Source organism: Microtus pennsylvanicus, chromosome 6 (genome assembly GCF_037038515.1).
Source record: "Microtus pennsylvanicus isolate mMicPen1 chromosome 6, mMicPen1.hap1, whole genome shotgun sequence".
In the NCBI taxonomy this organism is placed as follows: Eukaryota; Metazoa; Chordata; class Mammalia; order Rodentia; family Cricetidae; genus Microtus; species Microtus pennsylvanicus.
Window position 1 is genome coordinate 126,558,735 of NC_134584.1, and position 25,921 is coordinate 126,584,655.

The 25,921-nt window shown below is 43.3% G+C and overlaps 1 protein-coding gene across 21 annotated transcripts in view; it reads left to right on the forward strand.

The window, feature by feature from the left end:
- The window catches only part of Pard3 (par-3 family cell polarity regulator), a 509,597-nt gene that overhangs the window by 322,381 nt on the left and 161,295 nt on the right, over positions 1 to 25,921 (forward strand). For 9 of the 21 annotated variants that reach the window (XM_075977730.1, XM_075977731.1, XM_075977728.1 and 6 more), the window contains 4 exons: positions 6,010 to 6,199; positions 13,090 to 13,241; positions 14,267 to 14,311; positions 19,242 to 19,469. In XM_075977730.1, the coding sequence (XP_075833845.1) occupies positions 6,010 to 6,199; positions 13,090 to 13,241; positions 14,267 to 14,311; positions 19,242 to 19,469 (615 nt within the window). Of the gene's footprint in view, positions 1 to 1,322; positions 3,414 to 6,009; positions 6,200 to 13,089; positions 13,242 to 14,266; positions 14,312 to 19,241; positions 19,470 to 25,921 lie in introns of those variants that run through there. The other 12 variants (XM_075977732.1, XM_075977724.1, XM_075977736.1 and 9 more) reach the window with 5 other exon arrangements.

The following is a 25,921-nucleotide window of genomic DNA, read 5'->3' on the forward strand; positions in this document are numbered from 1 at the left end:
TTGCACTGCTGGGCCACAGATAAAAAATACATGTTTACATGAAATATTCATTATTGTCACATTTCTGCTGTATCAAAGGATTAGTCTTGCCAGATATGCTAGCTCATAACTTTAATCTCAGCACAGGGGTGGAAGGCAGAGGCAGATCCCCAAACTTGAGGTCACTTGGTCCTACATAGAGAGTTCTAGCCAACCAGGGCAACATAGTGAGACATGTCTTTAAAAACACCAAGAACAAGCATCCTGCTTTATTCTTTAAATCCATAGCTCGTCTTCTGTGCCTTTGTTTGATCCGCCCGATGCTACCTTCTGGGTCCCAGTCGGTGCAGTCATTATAAGTTCCCTTCTTGCTGTAGCTCAGCCCTGTCCTAATAGACCCTGGAGGGGCTGGATTTACAGAACTGCTCATTTGGCGTTAAATTGAGACAACTTTCAATTTAAAATATAAAAAGTTTTCTTGACACTTAATGATTTATGTTGCAACTCTCTAAAGCAAAACTCTAAATTTAGTTGCATTTTTTTGAGTATATTCAATACTGATCTAATACAAATACATGTTTCCATTGGGATGGATCATAGAAACAGTGTGGTTAATTGGTTGGGGTTGGCAAGGTATGGTGTTAACAGTAGACGTGGTGGGTTAAGGAACAGCCTCTCTAGTCAAGGAGTTTTCTACGGAGCACTGTAGAGAAACAATATGTGCAGATCCGCATGAGGAACAGCCTCTCTCGTTAAAGAGTTTTCTACATTCTACGGAGAACTATAGAGAAACAATATATCTAGATCAGCATGAGGAACAGTCTCTCTAGTCAAGGAGTTTTCTACGGAGAACTGTAGAGAAACAATATATCTAGATCAGCATGAGGAACAGTCTCTCTAGTCAAGGAGTTTTCTAAGGAGCACTGTAGAGAAACAATATATGCAGATCCGTATGATTAGTGCAATTTTCTGTCATTTTTCTCCCTCCTCATTGAGCTTTGGAGAAATTGCTAAATTCTCAGTTTCTCACCTTGGTCAAAGAGATCTGGGATGTGTTCTACCAATATTTTTCTAATCATACATACCTGGCATGAGAGAAACCAGGGAGGCAATCCTCGCTTATGGTTTGAGCCCTGCTTAGGTGTAAAAGGCATTGTTTCCAGTTCCTTCCAGTTTGGTAGTCTGTCACTGCTGCTGGGTTAACCATGCTGTCTTGGCTTTGCTCGATAGCTGGATTCTTACCTGTGGACAGAATTTCAGACCCCCTGAGAAAGAATGTGTGCATGTGTCCCTGGATCTTTGTGCATACAAAGTGATACGCTGTAATCTCCCCTTTATTATAGGAACATAGGATTTGCCATACTGATCAGCCCATTGACACAGCAGCTCCTGTAACCTGCATCCTGCCTCCACTCCCTGGTTCTTCAGAGGAAGGCGGAAACCTAGCACTCAAACACATACCAGCCCCCACCCTGATTTTTCACCTAGTGACTTGTTGAAATGGGTGACATGGGTTGTGGAGTACGTCATCTTTTCCATGTTCTGTCACCCGGTTTTGTTAGCTTTGATGGGTTAGTCTTTTTCAGCGGGTAACCGGGTCGGCAGTGTTTCCCCTCTCTCCGCTGGGTATGTAATGACCCCTCATACTTAAGACAACTCCCCTTGCAGACTAGTCCCTCCTGCTATGCTTGGTGCTGCTCTGCATAGTCCTGGGACATAGGGGCTGGGGGATGATACCATACTTAGTAGGTCAAGTTTTTACAGTAGAATTCATTTTTGGGGAAGGGACAATAGAGTTGATCCAGGGCTTCTCAATGACTTCGTTTGTCCCTGTCCTTAAGAGATGTTTTATATACTGTACTGGAAACTAGGGGTCCCATGAGGCTTTTCCTAGAGAAATATATAAGCTTAATTCAATTTATCTTGCTGTTTTCAAACTTCAGATTTACGCTTTTTTATTCTTATTATTATCCTTATTCTAGTATTATTGACCTTAAGGATTGCATGCTACTGGTGAAGTTAGCACTGAGATTAGGAATCTTGCAAAGGATGCTACTTTGCCACTGGAGGTGAAACAATACCCACTATCAGCGTGCTGTGCTCCCTGCAGCCTGCTGATTTGTGCTGTCAGGTGCTAAGACATTTCTCAGCCAGGTCCTGCCTGACCACTTCATGACTCTCTGCTGGGTCTTCCGTCTCACTTCTGTCTAGACCCGGGTTTCCCATGGTAGAAAGGGAGGTGCTAAAATTCTTGATGATAACACAAAGAAGTGGTTAATTTTATGTGAGCAGGGCAGGTTTTCACAGAGAATATTCGTATGTGCAAGCGAAGGAAGTTTTAAGGTCTGTGATCATTTTTGAATGGGTATACATCCCAGGAGAGAGACTTCTAAACTGTACACCTCAAAAGAAACATCATTTGTAATTGGAAAGATGTCAGATGTCCTCAGTCACACCGCCTAGCTCACTTAGCTGATAAAAGAAATGTGTCCCAAAACACCATGTTGATTTTGTTTTGTTTTTTGATTTCGGCTATTTCCTCTTCGTAAACGTAGCCTTCTTGGGGAGTGCCAAGATCTTATGGTAGGTTTTAGTGGCACCACCTTGACTGAAAGTCATCAAGTGTCTCCACAGCCAATCCCCTGGCTCCCGCTGTGAACCACAGTTTGAATGTGTGGTTTTCTGGGTGGTGGCTTCCTCTTTAGTGACAGCTGATGTATCTCCGGCTCTTTGGATAGATCACTCAGAAATGTGACCAAAGTCCAGAATTTGCCCAGTCATATTTTGACTGGATTCCCACTGTCATTGATGTTAGCAGAACACGGCTCCTAATTTGTATTAGAAGGCAACTTCTAAGGACTGCGGGTGTAGCTAATAGCATTTGTCTAGCCTGTACAATGCCCTGCTCCCAGCACTACAAAAATAGGTAAGTAAGTGAATGAGCATAGGTAGATAGATGGGTGAACAATAGCAGATCAGGCCCAGACATATCCCTTAGTCATCCTACTTAGGAGTTCTCCTTTGACAAGCCTTGGAAGACCTTTCCAGCTATTCAGCAGTGGAATAGTAGGCATAGTTTACAAACATGTTTACTTCATAAAATGCATCACAGAGTCATGTTTGGGAGCATAGAGCATCATTTTTTAAGTTTTTATCTGGATAGTTTTGTTTAAAGCAGTTTATATTTTGAGCTAAAATTTTATTTCATTTTATTGTTTATCTCGGTGGTTTCTATATTCCTACTTCTGTGGTGAGTTTAAATAATTATGTTTAGACTATTTTCATTTTGTTAACAGTTTGACATCTAAAGCTGAGACACTGATGTTGGTTTCATGAGTCTTACTGCTGACAGTTTTCATTTCTTTTATTCCTGATATCATGGATGTTCCGTCCCATGTAAATTCATCAATGAATAAATGTCTAGTAAACAATCATCTTGTATGTTATTGCTTCACTCTATCAGATCCTGAATGTTCATTTTGCAGTCTGTAAATAGTTGATGAAATATTGGGGTGGAAGGAATTTAGCAGCTGAAAAACGGAAGCCACATTGAATCATGATTCAGAGTCTTGCCTGTGATGTGTCGAAGGCCAACAGAGGTTATTTAAAAGGTCCCGCTGTGTCTCGGTGGAACATGTAGCTTTGAACTGGATATGTCTGGTACCTCTGCTGGTTTCTGGGACCAGATCCTGGATCTCCTCACATGCAAGCTAAGAAGAGGAGAATGTGTCTGTCTGTGTGTGTATGTGTGTGTGTGTGTGTGTGTGTGTGTGTGACAGAGAGGGGGAGAGAGATAGATTATGAGATTATGTTAATATCTCACATATATTTCAACATAAAACAATGTCTCACACACATTAAAAAGAGGATTGTCCACTCCAGTCAGTGTTCTATAGTTCTCATGCTTTCACTGAGAATATACATGCCAATGCAAGGGGTTGCATGTTTCATGTTAAAAGTTATGCAATATGATTACTGTGTGATATTTTCTTGGTTAAATTCTTACTGCATGAGAACTTGGTGTTTAATAACATGGCATATGCCTTTCTAGTCAGGGGAAGGAACCCTTGCTTTATGAATTCAATATGGTCATTTTGGAGACAAACTATGTCTTAAAAAAATACATTTCTTTGCCGACGGGGATGCAATTTATACCTGATCTACAAGTGACATTTTGCTGAGCAGGTTTCTACTCTAATATCCTACAGCTTGAGTGGAAAGAACCTGGCGGTTTGAGAGAGAGAGAGGAAGTTTTCCTAACTGGTGTGTTGAGCTGGGGTTTTAGTGAACGTGCATGTTTCTGTCAACAGACCCCTTGATGCTAAATAATGATGCCTTTGTAATTTCTGGCAAGTTTCTTTGTAAGGACTGAAGACAGACAACAACGTAAAGAGTTTTCTTTCCGTTTTATTTTTCACTGAAACAGGCCGAGAAAGATGTATTGTGCTTCAGACTCACCTTTCCAGTTTATCAGTGCATTCCTGATACACTGATGTATCCTCCGTTTTAAAGCTAGCTCTAAGACTAATACTAAAATGCTAACACCTGTTGGTTCAACTATTTTGAAAACTCTATTTTGATGGGCAAGAGCACGTTGCATAAAACAGCAGTGAGTGCAGAATATTTGGTGTCCCAGCACAATTGACTGAGCAAATTTGGACATTAGACTCACAGGGAGTGTTTTCTGCCATCCTGCGAGTAAGGAGGCAGATTATCATGGTTCCTTGCTTGCTTGGGAACACACTTCCATGTGCCGTGTCCTATGGTGGCTGCCCTGTGAGTCTATCTTCTTACAAGGTGTGCATCTGAACCAAGCTGTTGTGAGTGTATCCGTGTTCAGAAAACAAATGGCGCAGATTTTGGAAAGAAGTTGCTGGAATTGTAGGTGATTTGGGATAAGGATGCCATTTGAACCCCAGCATTGCCTTTAGGGACTCAGGGACTGGAAACACAGCTTTGTCCCAGGAAGGCTGTGATGTGTGGATGCCATTCTGAACTACGAACCTCAACACATTTGTCTGCAAGGGACTAGACAGACGACAGAGATCCGTGGAGCCTTTCCAGACCGAGTAACCTCATTTGATGTCCCCTCCTCCCAGGGTAGGCCTCAGAGCCTCGAGGCCGACCACATCTGGATCTATGTTAAACTGTTCACTTCCAGGCCACTCTCATTTCAAAGCCATTCTCCCTGGCTTTGCCAAGTGGCACCTGAATTCATCACGGTTTAATTTTGTTGCCACTTTCTGGGAGAAATGCCATCATTCCGTCTAGTAAAAAAGTCACAGCTGCCACGCCAAATCCCGCTCAGCTAACTTTTGGTGACCTTCTCAATAATCCTACCCACCCTGCCCATCATCACCCAGGTGGACACAATTGGCACATTACCCACACTGAAGCTACCCTGTTCCGTAGGTACTTTCCCCCTCACATTGGGATGTGACACACACCAGCCACACTGAAGCTACCCTGTTCCGTAGGTACTTTCCCCCTCACATTAGGATGTGACGCACACCAGCCACACTGAAGCTACCCTGTTCCGTAGGTACTTTCCCCCTCACATTAGGATATGACGCACTAATTACAGAGATGACGTCACCTAGTGCTTGCCCGCCCTGTGGGAGTTGAATGAGTGGATAGACCGATCACTTTAAGATTGTGGGGTTTCCCTTCAGATTTGCTGGCAAAACTTCCCAGAGGACGCTCACTCCTAAGAAGCTGTGTATCAGTCATGTTCACATTAAGACATTTTGGGGGCTCATCTCTGTCTTTGGGATACTTAAAACCAGACAAGTCACATGCCCTACCACATGCTGTGTGACCCTGTTGCAGAAGCGGTCATGTGGACCTGAGGTTTGTGTTTGACAATGCTTTATGAGAAATAAACTAAATTCTCATTATTCCATCAGGTTGAGAGGGCGTGTCAAGACTTGTTTGGTTTTTTGTGTTTTTGTTTTTAATGTAGCAAAATTTTGCAATTACCAGGCTTGGTCCCTGTACTGACGTCCAGAATTTCTCCTTTTCACTGGTCAGGTAAATGTCAGCTGTCCCCCACGGTGAACATGCCACACGATGACACCGTCATGATCGAAGATGACAGGCTGCCTGTGCTTCCTCCTCACCTCTCCGACCAGTCCTCTTCCAGCTCCCATGATGATGTGGGCTTCATCATGACGGAGGCCGGCACGTGGGCCAAGGCTGCCATCAGTGACTCAGCCGACTGGTGAGTGCAGCTCAGGGCTGGGCCCGATTATTGGATAAATACGATTTAAGCAAATTCCTGAGTTGATGCTGACAATTAGATACAAAAATTAACATGCAGTGTGCTTGGGAACTAGAGAAGACCTGTTGGAGGTTTTATTTTCTCTTGCTTTGGGAGTATCTGCATGTATTTCATATGTTTTGGGGTATGCTCCCTGTGGGCATGCATGGAGAAGCCAGAGGTTGGTGTCCTTGTCAGGGTTTCTATTGCTATGATGGAAACACCGTGACCAAAAGCAACTTGGAGAGGAAAGGGTTTATTTCCTGTATACTTCCACATCACTCTTCATCGTCAAAAGCAGTCAGGACAGGAACTCAGACAGGACAGAAACCTGCTTTTTTTTATAGAGCCCAGGACCACCAGCGCAGGGATGGCCCCATCCACAATGGGCTGGGTTCTCCCATGTAAATCACTAATGAGGAAAGTGCCCTGCAGATGTACCTACAGCCAGATCTTAGCTTCCCTCCTCTCCAGTGTCTCTGGCTTGGGTCAGGTTGACGTCAACCTAGTCAACACAGCCGTGTTTTCCTCTGTGCTGTCCACCTAATTCTATTGACAGTCAGTGATGTAGAGCATGACAGTCAGCTTGTCTGCCTGTTCAGTGCCTAGGCTGCATGCTGGGAATCTCAAACTCGGTCCTCGTGCCTATGCAGCAGGCACTCCCTCCACAGAGCCATCTCCACAGCCCCAGCTTTCCTCTCTCATGTTGTAGCACTCAGTATGCTAGGCTTGGAGCTGCTTCTGTCAGGGCCCGGAGACTGTGAATGTGCTCCAAATAATTTCCCCCTCTGTGACAGTAAAAGAAAGCATTTGATACTGTTTCCTCATCCACCCCTGCCCCGTTCTTTTAGCCTGCATGCTTGGTAGAAAAGCGTGCTCTCGAGCAAAGCTTGTTTCACTGCACATCCGTCTACCCATCCTCCACCTGTCACCTGACGCATTAGGTTGGAGTTGCTAAGAACTGGCATTTTTGCATTAGCACTTTTATAGTGATCTTAACCAAGTAAACCACCCCAGGTCTCCTCTCCTCCCCCGCCCCGCTCCTTCCTATTCTCTCCCCTCCCTTCCTCTTCCCTCCTCCCCCCTCCTCACCCTCATTCCTTCCCTCTCCTCTCCTCCTTATGTGAGCTCAGGAAAACATGGTTAATATATTTGCCAGCTCTGCTGATGTTCTCCTGAAAGAACTTGACCTGTTCCCGGGCCTTTGCAAAGTTCATCACTAGCTTTTGTTTCTTTCTTTTAAGTTCTCTACTGGAAAATACAGGACATCATAACAGAGCTGAGCCAGAGAGCATAGGATAATAGCTGCACCTTGAGTAGCTGAGTGAGTCTTCTGTTGTGTTCTTGCTGTGGCTGCAGCTTGAATCTCCCTGGAAGCAAGAGCAGGGAAGGAGTTCGTTTCACTCCCTTCTTCAAGGAGGCAAAAGGCCTTGCGCCTCCCCCATGATGAGACACCTTGAAGGGGATTGCAGGAACAGAGCTGCATTGGGAAAAAGACATAGTTGGCGTTAGGGAATAGCTTGGGGCATTAATTTCCCTGAGGTGGCTTTGAAAAAGAAACAGCAAAGGTGCAGACATCTGTGATTTTTCCTTGGGAAATGTCGGGTAAAGGAAAGAATATCAGGGAAGGGTTATCTAAGCATGCATGCCAGCTCTTCAGCCTCAGAGCTGAGAATGTGAGCTTGGCCAGTCTGACAATCTCTCCCCCAGCTCAGAATAAAATGTTAGAAAAGCAGAAGGTCAGTCAGGCAAGATTAATAACTGGAACTTCAGTAATGGGGGAAAGGGTAGATACGGCTTCTTCAGGGTGTCATCTGACAGCCTGGCATTCTGTCTTGATAATATTCTAGTGTACTGTTTATTGTGTCTGAAATAAATTTAATGAGTAGATTAATCAGGAAAATTTAATTATGTCACATTTTAAGAATACTTAGTTATTTTAAGTCTCTTATGAATTTGCAAGCTCATTTGACATTTTAAATGTGTACATTTATAGTTGGCTGCACAGTTCTGAAAGGCTAAGTGTGTCAAATGGCTATACTTCTAATTTGTTAACTAATAGAATGTACTTTTCTCAACCCAGTAATCAATGCAGCGGCCGTTAGCCATGTTATTTTAACGAAGGAGAAAATATAACAGCAAATTCTAATTTTGATAATTGCAATATTTGGAAGGATACAAAGTGAGTGTGAAAGTTTGCTAAGGAGAGGTTTTAAGCAATGCTGGCAGAAAGAATTTAAATCACTTTAAAGATCCTCCACTAGGATTTTCTGTTAAAGCTGTGCTTCAGTAGGGCGCAGGCAATGTACATCTGTAATCACAGTGCACAGGAGATTGAGGAAGGAAGGCAAGCGTTTAAAACCAACATGGGTAAAAACAGGACTCTCTCAGAAATAAACTAAGTAATAGAGCTGATGAAATGGCTCTGCAGATAAAGGGCTTGCCCCACAAGCAGGACAGCCTGAGTTTGGATCCCCTGCACCCACATAACTGCTGGGCAGATTTAGCACCCTGGAGATGGAAACTAGGGGTTCCTAGGAACAAGCTAGCTAGTTTAGACTAGCAACATCTTTAGCTCTGGGCTCAGCAAGAGACTGCTTCAGGAAATAAAGTAGAGAGCACCGTGGAAGACACCCACATGCGGGCCTCTGTCCAGCAAACGCATACATGTGCACCCGCACAGCTGACCAGATGCAAGCCCATCACACACACATGCGTAAATAAATATCTAGATTTCAAATTCATTGTGCCTACAAATTTAATGCCTAATTGCAGCTTTGAAAGTGTTCCACATGTTACCCCACAATTTCCTTTCCTTTCCTTTCCTTTCCTTTCCTTTCCTTTCCTTTCCTTTCCTTTCCTTTCCTTTCCTTTCCTTTCCTTTCCTTTCCTTTCCTTTCCTTTCCTTTCCTTTTCCTAAGCAACTACAAAATCCATTTGCAGAGAGAGACAAATGTGTTTGGTGCTACTAAATTGAGTCATGGTTATCTTATGGATAACATGTTGTTAGTTTGCCTGTTTTTGAACTTATTTTTGAGAGAAGATATTACTGTAGGCCTCTTTGGCCTACAAGTCATATGTAGACCAGGCTGACTCTACCCCCTGCCTTTCCCTTCTGAGTGCTGGGGTTAAAATAATCACCACGACTCCTGGCTAATTATTGTGCATCTTTGTCAAAGGCTGATCCTAGTGTTTAAGTTGACACATCAGATTCCTGGATAGGTAGGATACTACCTTTTGGAAATTTTGACGGTCAGAAGTTTTGCAGAACTGTGACCCTATATCTACAATGAAAAGTTTGAGTCTGCAGTGCTAGCAAAATGGTGGCATGCACTGAGATCCAGGCCAGCAGTGTAAAAATAGGAGCCGGAGGCTGGAATCTGCTGCGTTTCCCAAGGACCTGAGTTCAGTTCCCAGCATCCACGTCAGACAAACCACTGCTCACAGCCACTGCAACTCCAGCTTTAGGGGGTCCAGCGTCTTCTTCTGGACTCTGGGGGCACCCCAACTCACAGGTGTGCTACCTCCAAACTTGTACACACAGTTCATAAATAAGAATAAATCCTTAAAGGAGAGTAATAAAATAAAGCTAGAAACTCTAGCCTTGCCCTTTGCAGGTCTCTGGGGTTTAGTTTTCCCACTGTGTTCCTGGCCCTTGGCTGAGGTGAGACCTCTGAGATGGAGGGGAGGCAGAACGCAGGACAGACTCAGTGTCTGTCATAGGTTCCTTCTTCTCTGGCCTTTACGTGGACGCTCTACATTCTGACCCTGCCCCCCGCTGTGCTTCACGTGTGCATCCCACCGTCAAAGAGCAGGGAGGGTGTCCATTGTTTTATGTGTCTGTTAAAGACCTCAGCATCGGTATCACTAGGGTAATCTGAGTAGCTTGTCTTCCCTGAGCGGTAATAATAGCTTATGGTTGGCAGTATGCAAAGGGCTTTTAACCTTATGTTCTTGAGTTGTCTCCTTAACTGCGTGAGATGAGTGAGCCAGCTGTTCTGTGCAGCCCATGAAGGCAGAGGGCTCAGAGCAGGCCATGCTCTCCTTCCAGCCGTAGGGTGTCCTGGAATCCTCCCTTCACCTTTGGCTCAGCACTTGAAGAACCACCTGACATCATGTCATTTGGTGAATTGCAGTTAAAATTTTGCTCTATCAAACCAGATCACACCCATCTACCTATGTGTTGTTTCACATAATACAGTGCAGACCCATTGTAGCTTGTCGGCAGGAAAACATGGAGGTCTGGTAAATTCAGCTGCCTCGGGAGAAGCAGCCCCCTCCCAGCCCCAATGTGGCATGTCAGTTAGCCGAGGGGAGGGGTATATTAGATGGTGTTTCTTGCTGTAATCAAACACCATGACCAAAAGCGGCATTTGAGAAGATGTTTATTTTGGCCTTCAGTTCCAGGGGCATAGGTCCATGATTGCAGAAGAGGCATGGCAGCAGGCTGCCGTAGCAGGAAGCTGAGAGATCACATCTTCAACCAACCACATACTAAAAGGGGGGTGGGAGTTACAGACTCTTCAACCCCTCCCTTCCTATGGCATACTCGCTCCAGCAAGGCTTCCCTTCCTAAGCAACCCCCTCACTGATGTCCTTAAGCAAGGTTCCACCTCCTAAGCCCCCTCAGTGACACCCTCCTCCAGTTCAAGATTCCATAACATCCCCAGAATATCACCGCCAACAGTGTTCAAATACCTGTACCTATGGGGACATTTCATATCCAAACCAACACAGACAGTCTTCTACCTGGCTAGGGAGGCTTTGTTGACTGTATCCTGCAAAGGAGAACTGTTGTGTTTGTTTATTTAATGTGTTGAACGTGGAGAAAATCCACTTCCATAGTTGGAACTCTGTAGGAGCCTTTAGTAGTACTTGTAAATGGAGACTGCTTGGTCTTTTCCCTGCCACCCAGACTGGAATAATTACACAGAAACTATATTAATGAAAACACTGTTTGACCGATGGCTCAGACATAATTCTAGCTAGCTCTTATATTTTAAATTAACATTTTTCTACTAATCTGTGTATCACCACGAGGTTGTGGCTTACTGGTAGCATCTTTCTCCTTCGCCAGCTAGGTGGTGTCTCTCTGACCCCGCCCACTCTCTCTATCTCTGTTTGGATTTCCCCACCTGGCTTTACTCTGCTGAGCCATTGGCCAAAACATTGGCTTTGTTCATTATCCAATAAAAGCAACACTTATACAAAAGGGCATCCTACTCAGGTACCTGTTAGAGCGGTCACTGATTGTATAGGGGAGAACGATCCCACGTGGACTTTATGGACTTCCCCTGGTCACCTGCTGGCCACACCTCCTCTTCTCTGGAGCCACCCTGTTGGCGCCACCAGAACCAAATGCCATCTAAATACAGCCATGCCTCTGCTGTCTTTGTCAGGGCTGTTTGTCCCCTCTTGGCTGTGTACCTCCAGTGTCTGTTCTGTACATTAGAGGGATGTTTCTGAAGAACGTGCAGAGAACACACCTTCTGTGTGAGCGTGAACTGGGTCTAGCTGGCACAGAACCTTCACCAGAAGAGGTCTTGTTGGAAATTTACTAAGTTGGGGTCTTTTAGCTGATTGGTGATTTCAGAGAGACTACATACTCATGAAAGTACCCTCGCTACTTTGTTTTTTTTTCTAAAATACAATTTAACACTCACAAACACACACACACACACACACACACACGTGCGCGCACAACATGGTCAGAACACATCCTTTTAAAAAATTTTTTTCATGCAATATTTTCTGTTCATAGTTTCCCACAGCTTCTTCCAGATCCTTCCATCTCTTCACCCACCCAACTCCATGCCCTTTTCCTCTCTTTAAAAAAACAAATAGGCAAACACATAAAATAAACAGCCTAAAGGAAAAAAGAAAAATACAAGAAATGCATGCAGACACACAATAAAAAAACACAAAATCGAAAATAGTAATGTATGAACAAAAGACTCAATCAAGATAAGACCAGATTTCTCGAACAAAACAATATGAGACCAAAAAATATCTACAAAAATGCCATTGCGTTGGTCAAATACTGCTGGGCAAGGGGCCCATCCTCAAATGTGGTTAATATACCCAATGAGACTCTATTGGAGGAAACTACATTTCCCTTTGGGTGTCAATTACAGATAGCTTCTTGGTTCAGCCTGGGAGCTCATGACTGCTTCCCCCTCCCAGTTCTGGGACCCTCTATGGCTCAATCCTTTGCTTACTGCCATTGTGTCTGTGAGCTCATCTGTCCATCAGCCCTGTTGAATGTGGAAGATGCTGTTTAGTTAGAGTCCTCCATCCCATCCAGTTCTTACCGTCTTTCTGGCTCTTTTTCTGCATAGCTCCCTGAGGGGAGTGGTTTGACGAAGACGTCTCATTCCATATGGAATGTTCCAGAATTTCTCCGTGTCTGCACCTTGTCCAGTTATGGGTCTCTCTGTTAGTTTCCGTCAGAACACATCTTGTTTGAAATTGCTAAATTGCGATTTATATGGTTACATGTTGCAGTGCAAGGCAAGTCTTGTCAAATATTCAGCGTTTCCAGTGTCTGACAAATAGCAGACTCATTTTAAACAATAAGAGAAATAATGATATATTATCAAGTGCAATGAAGAGCCAGGCAAAAGGAAATAGAAAAGAAAGTCTAAACCCACAGAGTTGCTTTAAGGTCAAATCAATATTTATTTTTTCTCTTACTTCCATTTAGTGCTCTTGTAAAAGTGAGGTATACTGTGTTATTTCAATCTTTAAGTAAATTGCATTTATCCGTGTACTAAAGGACGTGCGATCTTTCCTAAAGCTCATGTCTCCGCTCTTTAGTAAGCACTTTCGTGTTTTTCTTTCTCTTCACCCAGCTCTTTGAGTCCAGATGTTGATCCGGTTCTTGCCTTTCAACGAGAAGGATTTGGACGCCAGAGTATGTCAGAAAAACGCACAAAGCAATTTTCAGATGCCACTCAATTGGATTTCGTTAAAACACGAAAATCAAAAAGCATGGATTTAGGTAGTGAGTACAATCTCCATGAATCTTTATCTAAATAAGGCGTGGGTGCTGCGGGATGAAACTGAAGGTCCCCAACACATGTCTGCTTATTTTGAGCAGTAGAAAAAAATAAATAAATTTAACATGTGGCAATTTGTCAAAAATTAGTCTACGTTACGTTTGAGATGCCCATGCTCCTCACAGTAGCGTGTTGTCGTGATCAGCCGTATGTTGACGTGTGTTTGTAGATGAGAGGAGAAGCAAACCCATGCTGTATCCTTGTTGCTTCATTTCAAAATGAGATGTTTTATTTACTACTCCGTCCATTTGAGCAGCAGTTTCCTTAGAGATTACATTTGGAGAGATTTTTAAGCAGAGAACATTTTGGAGAGAACCCATTATCTCAATCCATGTCTAGGGCTTCGTTGCCAATGCCCTTCTTGATTGCTCTTCTTGAAGTGCTAATTGATAGACCTTCTTGTGCTTTAACAATTATGGCCTGGAATCAGATTAATAACTTGAGAATATATTCTAGAACAAATCTGGGAGCAAACGAGAGGAGGAAAATAGCCATAGTTGTTCAGCCAGGCACCAATCAGGTAGTCTCTCTCTTTAAATCAACCCCCAAAAGTAATTCAATTAATACAGGTATAAACTAAATGATTTTTTAAATCTTTGTTAGTCAATCATAACTTATGCTGTTTTCTGGTGGCTGTTTGAACTCCAAGACTAAAAGCATTAATGTGTCAGAGATATGTAAATATGTAAATTTAGACAGTGCACTGCCTTGGCTAATGATGTCACACTAACATACAAATAACACGTGACCGTGAAACGAGATGACTGGCATACTGCATGAAGAGACTGCTTATTTTTATCCTTTTAATTTTTGATTATGAACGTTTGCTTGTTGTTTCATTCATTTATTTGTTTTTGCATGGAATATTGCCTAAGAGTTGTGCTCTAACGGTCAAGACCGGGGGAGGGTTGCAGCATGTCGGGCCTCGGGGACTAACTGGGCTAACCATTATACATTTACCTTTTAACAGTAGCTGACGAGACTAAACTCAATACAGTGGATGACCAGAGAGCAGGTAAGAATGGACAGTTAGACTGTTGCCATAGAAACCCCGGTTCAAGGAGCTTATTGTGATTATAGAGCCGCCAGTGAGGCGGCATGGAAGCCCCGGTATTCCAGTCTCACTCAGACGCTTTCGTTATGGGAAATCGAATGGCAGGAGAAAATACATTTTTTTTCTGTTATGAGAAATTTATCAGCAAATTGTGTAACAGATGGAATGGAATGAACTACCTTTGCCGTGTTAAAAACAACCTTGGATTTTTTTTTTAATCTTACTCGCATAGGAATGTTTTTGTGGTGATAATATTTTTTTCAATAGTAAATCAAAATCCTAAGAAAACCATTTCTTATTTGGACTCATAAGATCTTTAGTCATTGTGTGATGTCTTAGTTCCTGTCAGTGATCCACGCAGTGATTTTTTTATTTGAAAAAAAACATCACCTATATTAGCAGTTCTAAGCCTGCGGGACACTACCCCTTTAGGGGCTGAACGACCCTCTCGCAGGGTTTGTGTATCAGATAGATATCCTGCTGCATGTCACATACTTGCCTTGCAATGCATAGCGGTAGCATGGTTACAGTTCCGAAGCAGTAGTGGAATAATTTTGTGGCTGGAGGTCACTGCAGCATGGTAACTGTATTAAAGGCTTGCAGCATCAGGAAGGCTGAGAATCCCTGGCCTATGTGAACTCTTTTCTCTAAATGACAGAGTTTGCCCTTGCTGCTGATACTCTTGATTTTCGTCTGCTGTCTCCTGTGTCTTTTTCAGATGCGGGAATTAGCTCATTGTCAGCTCTGACATTAGTTTGAACTATATGATACATATGGCTTCATTAGCTTTTGGAATCTGTTCTAAATTTTACTGCTTAATCATCTCATAGGAATAATGGGCTGCATAGACTAGGTTAGCAGTATACTGTATCTTATTTTTTCATACTACTACATGGAAACAATCAGTGGAGTCTGTCTGTGTAATTAGGCAGTGTGCTGTGTGCAGTTGAGCATGCATGATTTATTAGTGTATTCTGGAATCTTGTTTTAATTATTCTAGATCCAGGATAATGTAATTATATCACTTAGCACGTATTAGCTTTAATTTGCCTTTTTAACCTGCTGTAGTAATTAGTCTCAGCCTGTGTGTTCGACATAGATGCATAAAGATTACTGTGGATGTACTTGGTGTTACCGTATTCTATGAAGAAGTAAACGATAGATTATAATATTGCATTCAATAAATTATAAGTTGGTCGTGTTCGGGGCAATTAACTATAGCCTCGGATCTTACTAAGTAGCTATTTTTCTGGTAAAGCATAAAATTCGTTGAAATTCTGAAGCGGAAGTGTAGGGCGAGTCTCAGTCGTCTGCATGTGTACAGTGGCAGTTGGCAGTTAGACTCCCTAGTCCTCGGTGCTGGGTGTTCCGCCAGGCAGAGCTGCACACCTCCACAGCGGGACACTGAATGCTGTCCGTTATCTGTAACTGAAACAGCCAAAGCTACTGTGAGTAAAAATTAACTTACAGATTTTAACTGAAAACGTTATATAACTTTCACGATGGCGATTCTCTTCAAGCCTGTGTGTTTGTAGGCCATGTGTTAGGTCTTACAGGAGAAGGGCATTTTCTGGTTTTGAGGATACATTCTGTCCTATGCATATAAATAAAATGGAAAGTTTGAAGAGGAACTTTATATGGTCACCAGGATGCCCTTGGTTTGGGGGGTTTTAATCTCCATTGATACATTCCGTAGACTGCCTTCTCCCTGCCCAGTGTTAGCCAGGGAACGGAGTTTTCCGTTGCCTTGCTTCTTTTTCCTCATTTCAGGGCTGCCTAGATTCTTGGACAGGTTAGCCCAGAGCTTTGGACAAGGCATGCTGACATTTTGGTCTAGGTTCCTGTCTCATTGTAAGCCACTTGTTATGAAAACAGAATTCTTTCTCCTTTTTGCCCCTTGCAGATGATACCTTCATTATCACCTTTTCCCCCCATGAGGGACATTTGTAAGCAGATAGCAGTCAGAAGCCCCGTGGTGTACGCCTTTGATCTCAGCCCTCAAGAGGCAGAGACAGGTGGATTTCCTTGGTCCTGGCTATTGAGTTCTGAGTTCTGGGTCATCTAGGGCTGCACAATAATACTCTGTTAAAAATAAAAGTTAAAAAAAAAGAACAGACCTCAGGTCTAGGGCTGTGGTGCAGTGCGGTGGCAGAGTGATCGCCCTGCGTGTGGAAGGCAGTGAACAAACAATGCTGCTCTAGGAAAGATCGTCTACATATGATTTCCTTGGCTTAGGGATGTAGGAGTCTTGTATTTTATGTTTTTGCAGTGCCTATACCTTTTTTCAAAGATAATAATGAGAGCATGAAATCTTTCAGATTTCTTAGAGGTAAAAATGCCTGTAAAGATTTAAAAGTGAAATCTTTAAAATACTGATTCTAAATGAGAAAACACTGCAGTCCGTACTGGTCGTGCGTTGTCTTTTGCCCATGTCTTATTTTGAAGACCCCGTCTCAGTTTTTGTCATAGGAAATGCTGAGCTTATGGCCTGTTGTAGTGGGACCTGAGAGCCAACCAAGCCTTGTGCTTCCTAGCAAGCAGCTGACCTGGAGTTCCATCTCCAATCCAGCATTCTCAGTATATCACTTAAAGCCTTTGTTAGAGTCTCTTGCTCTGATGGATGAGATCTATGTTACAGGGGCAGTGAGTTCTTTCTGTTAAGAACAGATAATAAGCAATCTGGGCTCAGAGGCCATGGGGTCTCTGGCAGCTGTGTGATTTCACAGTGGTGTTATGAAAGTCGTCACAGATCATATGTAAATAAGTAGGCAAAGCCGTGTTCCAGCCATGTCTGGGTACCTTTGCTGATCATGCTATAGATTAACTTTTTGTAGACCTTTTTACTGTTCCGATTTCATCCATGCATGAGTACACTGCAATTTACCAGCATTAAGATAAAATGTTATCCACAGTGTTATAATTTAGGGAAGGAGGATTCTAAACTATGTAGGCTGTTAATTTTGTGTGTTGAGAAACACTGGCACACTTGTGGAGTTTTCTTGCTGATGCAACTGCTCTGCACCCTTCCTTGTCTTCTTTGCAGAGTTACTTTATATGCTGAAGGTCCTCAGACCATTTCTTGAATTCGCTGTCAGTTTTTGTTACTTTGAGTACTTTAAAGTTGCAGCTGACTCCACTAGAAGGAAAGGTTATTGTATACTTGCATGTGTAGAATATGGGTTTCGATGACAGTCCCTGCAGGAAGTGTGAAATCGCAGCTGGGTGCACGCACACACACACACACACACACACACACACACACACACACACGTATAGATGTACGTATACACACATACATTCAGAGATACTCATATCATTGGCGATCCTTTGCCTAATTCATGTTTCACGTGGCCCTAATGCAGATAGGGAAGTTTGAACTCTCGCAGGCATGATTCATTCAGCAGTGAAGTTCTTGCTGCTGCTGTTTCTAGAGGGGACGCCAAGGGGGACGTGGCTCCCACTGCATCTGACTCCTTGACATCGTCCCTTTTGGTTTAGAACACTGTTCATTTTCCTTCCTATGGCATCGACTTCATGAATCACATGGGAAGTGTCAGCCACTCGCTGTGAGGAGTCAGAGTGACATGGAGCTCCTTGTAAAAAATATTAAGAGTGTGCTTTAGTTACGAAATAAGTGATCGAATATACACAAACCTGCCCCTGAGAAAGCAAATACACCATTATTTGCTCCTGAGACTGATAGCTTATATAATAATTTTTTTCCCACTGGTTAAATTTGTGCCATTTTCTCTGCCTGTATTGTGAGCACCTCTGCCCTTCCCAAGTACTGGTACCCTGTGGTGAAAATTAGGTAAAATATGTAATATAAATGAAGCATTAGAAGATAATTCTTATTTTGACACTTCCAGTTAGTTTTCCTTGTGTCTTCCCACTCTGAGCTGTGCTGGGCTCTCATCTCAGCCATTCGTCTTCCAGGTAGTAACAGGGGGAAGCTGCTCCCTAATTATTGATCAACATATGTGTGGGTGACCCCATGTGGAGATAGGCTGTTTAGTCTCTCCATCGTCTCTTCTCTTTTTTCCATCTGTCTGTTTAGGAAGATGAGTGAGGGACCAGCCCTGTCACCTGGCCCACCCAGGTGGAGGTGTCAGCCTTTAGAATCTGCTGACGTCCACCCCAGTGTGCCAGGTCAGACAGTGATGGATGGGACTGTCTTCCTTGTTTAAATAAAATGGTTCAGAATGCCTGCCAAGCCGGGCGCGCTTGGTATCTCAATCTTTTTTGCCTTGGGTCTTCCAGAAATAAAAGCAAAAACTGTAAATCCCTGGTGTGTGAACACTTCTGTCTTTCAAGGAGAGAAGCCCACATAGGAGGTGTCTTTATATCTGTACTGCACTTTGTCTAGAACATTCTGTTCCCAGAGCCACCTTTCTGCACGGTGCTAGCTAAGTGTGCTGATGGCCCTGGACTGCTGCGTTCATGTTCACATGGCAAAGAGCAGATGAAGCCTGTGACATTAAGGCCCACCTTCTGCTGACCATAACTTTGCACTACAGCAAGGTGCTGCAGTTAGGTTGCAGAGATGATTCTCCTGCAGCCTCCTCACTGCCTCTGCATTTTAAATGCAATTATTCATCATTCTTGTTGTTTTCGTGTATAGATGTGTTACACTGCACAATGGTTTGATAATGACTTCATCTGTTCTGATCAAAATTAATAAATTAGAATTTTTCCAAATGGAAATGGATGTAAAAATGTAATGTTTTTGAAATTAACTACTGCTGTTTATATTTTATATATTTCCACCCACATTCTAGAACTTACCACTTAGCCCCTCACTTTATCCCCACAGGTGTCACAGTGCATAGATTCTTGGATCTGAGATTGTCGCTTCGCGCTCACTAACCCTGTATTGTTCTGACCCTCCAAGGCTCCCCCAGTAGAGATGTAGGACCATCCTTGGGTCTGAAGAAATCCAGCTCCCTAGAGAGCCTGCAGACTGCTGTAGCCGAGGTGACCCTGAACGGGAACATCCCCTTCCACCGCCCCCGGCCGCGGATCATCCGAGGACGGGGCTGCAATGAGAGCTTCCGAGCTGCCATTGACAAGTCCTACGATAAACCCGTTGTGGATGATGACGACGAAGGCATGGAGACCTGTGAGTGTCCTGGCTCGTGTGATCCGTGATCCTCAGAACATCCCCAGGTCCTTGAGGTGCCTCTCTGAGGTCTAGAGTGTTCAGAGCAACAGGGGTCCTTATAGCCATTTTCGCTTTCTGGCCCCTATGTGGGCTTTTATACCATGTGATATTGGACTCAATGAGAAAACAAGGTCTTTTTAGACTGGGTTCTGCTATAGAACAGGTTGGCCTCGAGCTGAAATCCTTTCTTAGCCCCTCCAGTGGCAGAGAATGCAAGCCTGTGGCACTCTGCCCATCAAGGAGCTGTGAAAGTGACATCGGAGGATAGGAAGGAGAAAACCCAAAACAACTGCTCTCACAAACTTATTTCGGAAAATACAGGGGGGTTTTGAAAGTATATTTTCTCTCACTTATTTCTTTTTATAATGCAATTTTCTTTTAAAAATGAGTTTTAAATATGTATATATTTATAGATATGATTCACTTTAAAAATATTGTTTGGATTTTTTAATAACTCATAGAGTAGAGCTATCCTTATCCCAAAATCTTTGAAATCCATTCTGTCTATTGTCTGCCAGGTAGCATAGCCAATAAGTATATTTAATAGCTTATTATTTTAAAGACACATTTTTAGACTAAAACAGATGTGCCTAATTTTGTATTTTCCCCAAATTACTAAATATTTTAAGCCAATCTGAGAGTCATAGTTTAGTATGAGTAGATTTTTCTATGAATCATTAAAGGGGATATATGTTTAAACATTTATTCAAATTTTTTTGAATAATAAAGTACTCATTTAGAAGATGAAGAACTTAGGAATTATAAAGATACATATTATTGATTAGTGTATTCAATAATTACTATTTTACAGTTTATATTTTTAACTTATTTTATTAGTGTATTAAGTACACAAAATAACAGGTTTCCCCATGGTATTTTTCATGCATACATACAGCGGGCTCATCATATCCATCCCCTCATTGGCCTTTTTCCTTTTAGTTTTGTTTGTTTCTGGTCCTGGGAAAGAACCTGGGACCTCAGACATTCAAGGCAAGTGCTCTACCACTGAGCTACAGCCCCAGCCCTAACTGTCTGCCTTTTCTTGTAGTTTTATGTCTGGCGTTTCTGATTGCCAGGCTCCTGGGGGCTCACGATAACCACACTTGTGCAGTTAATCACACTGTGTGGATAGCGTGGAGACACCCTGGCCGTGCAGTGTGGAATCCAGAGAAAGAAATGTGATTGCATTTTAGATTTTAACATCAAATATGACTACCCATGTGCCTTATCTATAAAGCTGTGGACTATACAGCCTGAAGTTAAATCTAGGACCAGAGAATGTTTCCAGGGAATATAAATTACTTTCAATTCCACATTTGGATAGACGACTTCCAGCACACATTCCTAACACAGCTAGTGGTGGGGAATGGAGCTTTAATAAACAATGCATCTTGAGATTTCAAGCAAAATAACATAATTTTTGCCTGTAACATATAATATGTTGGAGACATGAATGTTTCTGGCTAATACACAACGCAGAACTTAGGGAGAGGATTGCCCTGTCCCTGTCCTTTGTCTATTATGTAGACCATTTTTACACTATAATCAGCCTGTGATTTCAAATAGATGAAGAACATATTTCCTAGTTTAGCTGCCAGGCCTCGTCTTGAATTTGGTGAGTCACAGGGTTGTCACTCCTGCAGTCATACATAGCATGGCAAGGCCATGTAGGTCTTTCTGTTGTGCCTACATGGGCCCTGGCATGTGCTAGCCTTCTAGTGCTTCATAAGAACCCTTGCTTTCCTCCAAAAGAATCAGGGGTGTGTGACTACTGTTATGAGGAGATTCTCACTTTTACCTAAGAATAGGGAAAGAGGGGCTCGAGAGAAAGCTTGACAGTTAATAGCACTGACTGCTCTTCTAGAGGACCTGGGTTCAATTCCTGGTACCCACATGGCAGCTCACAACTGTCTTTAATTCAGTTCCAAAAGCTTTGACATACGTGCAGGCAAAACAACAACACACATAAAACAAAAATAAATAATTTTAAAAAATAGAATAGAAATAGGAAGGGTTTCTCTGGCTTCTGGTACAATATAGGTCAGTGGAATGGTCTCCTCCTCTGCTTTCTAAGCCCTGCCTTTTCCACAGTCAGGCTTGTGTTCTTTCTGTCATGACAGCCCTGGTCCTGCATCCTGGCCTCCGACAGCCTATACCTCAGTGGCTCTTTGTATGCATCCATGTCTGGTAGAGTAGGGCAAAAGGTAACCCCTTTGTGTGATTCTATGTTGCCTTAATTCCCCCTCGTGAAATCTGATGTCATTCCTTCCCACTCAGCTCTGAGCCCTCTTTATCTGATGCTAGAAATTGTTGTTGGAAGTCTCTCTGTAAACCCTGGAGGCATTCAGTTTTCATCTGGGGTTATGGGCATGCATCACCAAGCCCATCTATCCATTGCCCTAGACAACTTGGACAGCCCACACAATCTGTGTTGTGTAGCTCGTGTCTCCTAGTGATGGTGTCTATTTCCCTCCAACCTTTCTTGTGAACACTACTGACCCCTTCCTTCCTTCTTCAAGGGCTTTTCTCCTAAACAATCTACTTCCTACTTGTGTTTCACATGCTCTGGCCATCAGGTAGAATGTATTATTTTCAGTATAGGTTTTTTTTTTAATTGTTGCTGTTGTTTCTGCTTTGCAGGACTGAGTATAGGGACCTGGAATTCAAGGCAAATGCTCTACCTCAGAGCTGACCCCAACACCAAAGTTTTGTTTTAACATTAAGGATATCCATGCATTCTCTGAAATGTGTCATATTTCCTAGATGTTAGAAACACTTTCTTTTGGGAGACAGGCATTCTGATCTCCTAGAAAGTGACAAACATTCACAACCACCTTTCCAGAGTGTCACCAGCCTTCACTTAGGAACCCATCTGCACACTTTCATATTGGTTTTCATTTATGGTCTGAACCATGGCTGAAATCTCCTCTTTGACACAATAATGATAGTAATTTGTGGGTTATTAAAACATATATTAGTATTAAGCTCACTCATTGCTTAAACTCAAAAGAAAAAATTTGAGACAGAATCTCACATATCCAAAGATGACCTTGAGCTGCATTATAGCCAAGGATGGCCTTAGCTCTCTGATCCTCTGTCTTCCAAAGGCTGAGATCATGGCCGTGTGCCACTGAGTCCAGTTCATGGGGCACCAAGGCAAACACTGCACCAATCCGCTTCTAGATCTGTATCCACTGCCTCAAGTGAGATTTCAGATGACAACTCCCACCGTGGAGCCTTCACAAATTCCACGTGGTGAGAATCGGTGACAGGCAAACCCTTATTGTCGTGACACATTGTTTCTGTCGGTGGAGAGGATGCATGACCAACGTCACTTTACTGTGAAGATCCACTGGACACCAAGAACGAATCCGCAAGCACTGAGCATGTTGAGTGTGCAGGCCTCGTGATGCCTGTTCAGCAGGGTACATTGGAGGCGGGATGACTAGCTGTGTGATCAACAGTCTGCCATGGTCTTTAGAACATCGTGGAAGATGGATGAGAAAGGCTTAGAAATTAGAGAATAATAAGGAATAAGTCAAGAGCTCCTTGCAAAGACAATTCTGTTGTTCCTCACTCTACCAATATATACCTTAAGCTTTTTCATTTTAACGAAATGAGCTGCTTTAAGTATAGAGTGTCTGTGGTCGTTCATTCGAACTCTCCTCCTTTGTTACCTGTTTCGTTGATGTCTTGCCCCTTCCCAGCCATAATATTGGCTCTTTATTTTGTTAGTTGTTGTTTGTTTGCTTGCTTGTTTGAGAAAGGAGCCCATATATCCCGAAGTGACCTCAAGTACTGGGGTCACAGGCATGTGCCCCCACGCTCAGCCTCTGTCAGTGACTTTTCCCATCACACACCTCAGAAGAACTACTTCTCCAGGCTTCACAGTTCCTTTCCGCCTTGAACATGTGTGCTCCACCCCCCCCCCCCCCACTGCGCTCAGAAGAAGCCAGCTATTTTCTTTGCCAAGAGCTCATCATTCTGATGTTAAAAGTCAAGAGTCCAGAACGGCAGATTCTGTTACTTGACACCATCTGCATCTCTAGCTGTTCATTTCCTACATCTTTTCTCCCTTTCCTGAAGTCAAAGTAGTCAGCTAAAATAAGAACCAATGATAATATTTATGTTCTCAGCGTGTTCAGTTCCTGCAGAGGCTTTGCGGGGCCTTGGAGTCCAGTCCTTGATGATTTCTCTTGCAGCATTATTTATCTCCCACTCTTCCATAGAAAGTGGGCGGACAGTTGATGTGCCAAGCTTAGCAGAGTTTTTCCTTCCTTGAGTGTGCGTGTGTGTGTGAATGCATTCACATGTGTGCATCGGAGTGTCTGGGACGGAGGGTATCATCAGGTGTCTTCTTCAGTCCCTTTCCACTGAGGCAGGGGCTCTCACATAACCTACAGCTCCCCAAAGGTGGCTGTCAGTGAGCACTAAGGACATATTGTCTCCCTGTCTGCAGGGCAGAGATTACCAGTGTGCGTCACTGAAACAGCTTCTTTATAATCAGACTCTTCTGGGGCTTGAACTCGTATCTTCATGCCTACACAGCAACCACATTCCTCAGTCCCGACTCTGCATTCCGACTACCTTGTTTTTAACTTATTTAAGGCAAGTTTAACTTGTGATGCTAGGGAGTCCTCCAGGAAGAGCGTGACACTTTCCCTCTGTTTTCCCATGTGAATTTAAGTCGCTTAAGAACCCATGTCCTTACTGTAAAGCTTTCCTATTCTCTGCGTAGATCTTCATACATGAGAATAGGAAATGGCTCCCTAATGCAACAGATTTTATTTGCCAGTGCTCTTTAGTCCTGGCCCTCGGAGGGGTGTGTCTGATGAGTGGATATAAAATTATAAGACAGATGTGGTAGTGTGTATCTTTAATCCCAGTACTTGGGAAACAGACGCTGGTGGATCTCTGAGTTCAAGGCCAGCCTGGTCCACAAAAGGAGTTGCGGAGCGGCCAGGGCTACACAGAGAATCCTTGTCTTGAAAACCAACAACAAAAAGCGTTTTAGTTTTAGTTTGGGATCTCTCTGTTTATGTATTTTCAACAATTTGTCTAAACCTAGAAATATTTCCAGAACTGCCTTAACTAGCCTTACGTTTTTCATACATAACTGTAGCTATTTTACAGCTATTTTAATGTCTGCCTTATGCCGTGTCCACTTGCTTTTTAGCTATATTTAATAATAAAGTTGGCTCCACAACTTAAATGATAAAGAGATGCAGTGTTTTGTACAGCCAGGTTGCTGTGGGTTTATTAGCCCACAGCCCACCCGTGTCATTAGACAGTGTCTTTCCTCCCTGTCTGCCCCTCGGTCCACAGGGTACTTTCCCAGTTTCCCTTCTGTACCCAGCAGAAGCAAAGGATTCAGTGTGACAGGGCCATGCCCAGTGTGATGACCTTGGTACTCCCGTGTCTGCAGGAACATAGCTTCCTTAGGCTGCTTTAAGTTTAATGAATCCACCCCTTGGTGCTTGGTCACATTCTGGGCACAGTCTGAATTTGTGGAAGCAGAAAGGGAGAAATGAATTTTGAGTAAGCAACCAGCAGAGCTTGTGACAGCAGCAGCATTGGTTCGAGTGAGAGGAAATGGTGGTTGTTAGCCGTGTGCTGAGAGTCAGCCTGTGTTTGTGGTAGCCAAAGAGGCACGTTTTGTTCACTGCCGAAGCCATAGAACCCGGAGCTCCCTCTCAAGCCTGAGGCCTCTTCTCCATAACCATTAATGCTCAAGCGCTTAGACTTTTCTAGACTTTCCAGTGACCCAGTCCTAACACGCTGCCTTTCCGAATTGAGGAGCTCAGTTTGTCACATGGCCTAGAATTTTAATTGCGCCGCATTTGCATCTGCTGAAAACAGAGTGATTAGGTGCGTCTTAATTGCAGAATGACGGGCACATCAGAGGGGATGAGCAGCTTCACGGTTTACCTTTTTAAAAAAGGAGTGAGCAAGTGTCGTCTTCACAGTAATCACCGAGGAAGGGGCCGAGAGCTCGGTGCCAGGGCACAATCAGACACGGGACTATGAGGAGTGCAGCAGGGGTCTCTGCCTGTTCAGGAGGTAGCGTCTTCCCTTGTCCCGGCGGTCTGTAAAGGTCTGTGGAGATGGGCAGGATCACAGTGGGAAACAGGAGCATTGATGCTGCATTTAAAATAGTGAATATAAATATAAATATATATATAAATTCATGATTGATCTTATACCGAGACATTATAGGAGCAGAACGGAGCAAGTCGCTTGTGCTGGCGCAACGCTGGCGTTTTCTCAGTAGAGTTACTGTTCACATGAGTATTTCTTTATTGCATTTTCTTAGCTTAAGGGAATAAAATATCTCATAGCCCTTACTTTATATAAAGCTAGTCCTAAATATGCAGACATAGGTTTTAATCTTACCATCTAATACATCCGTG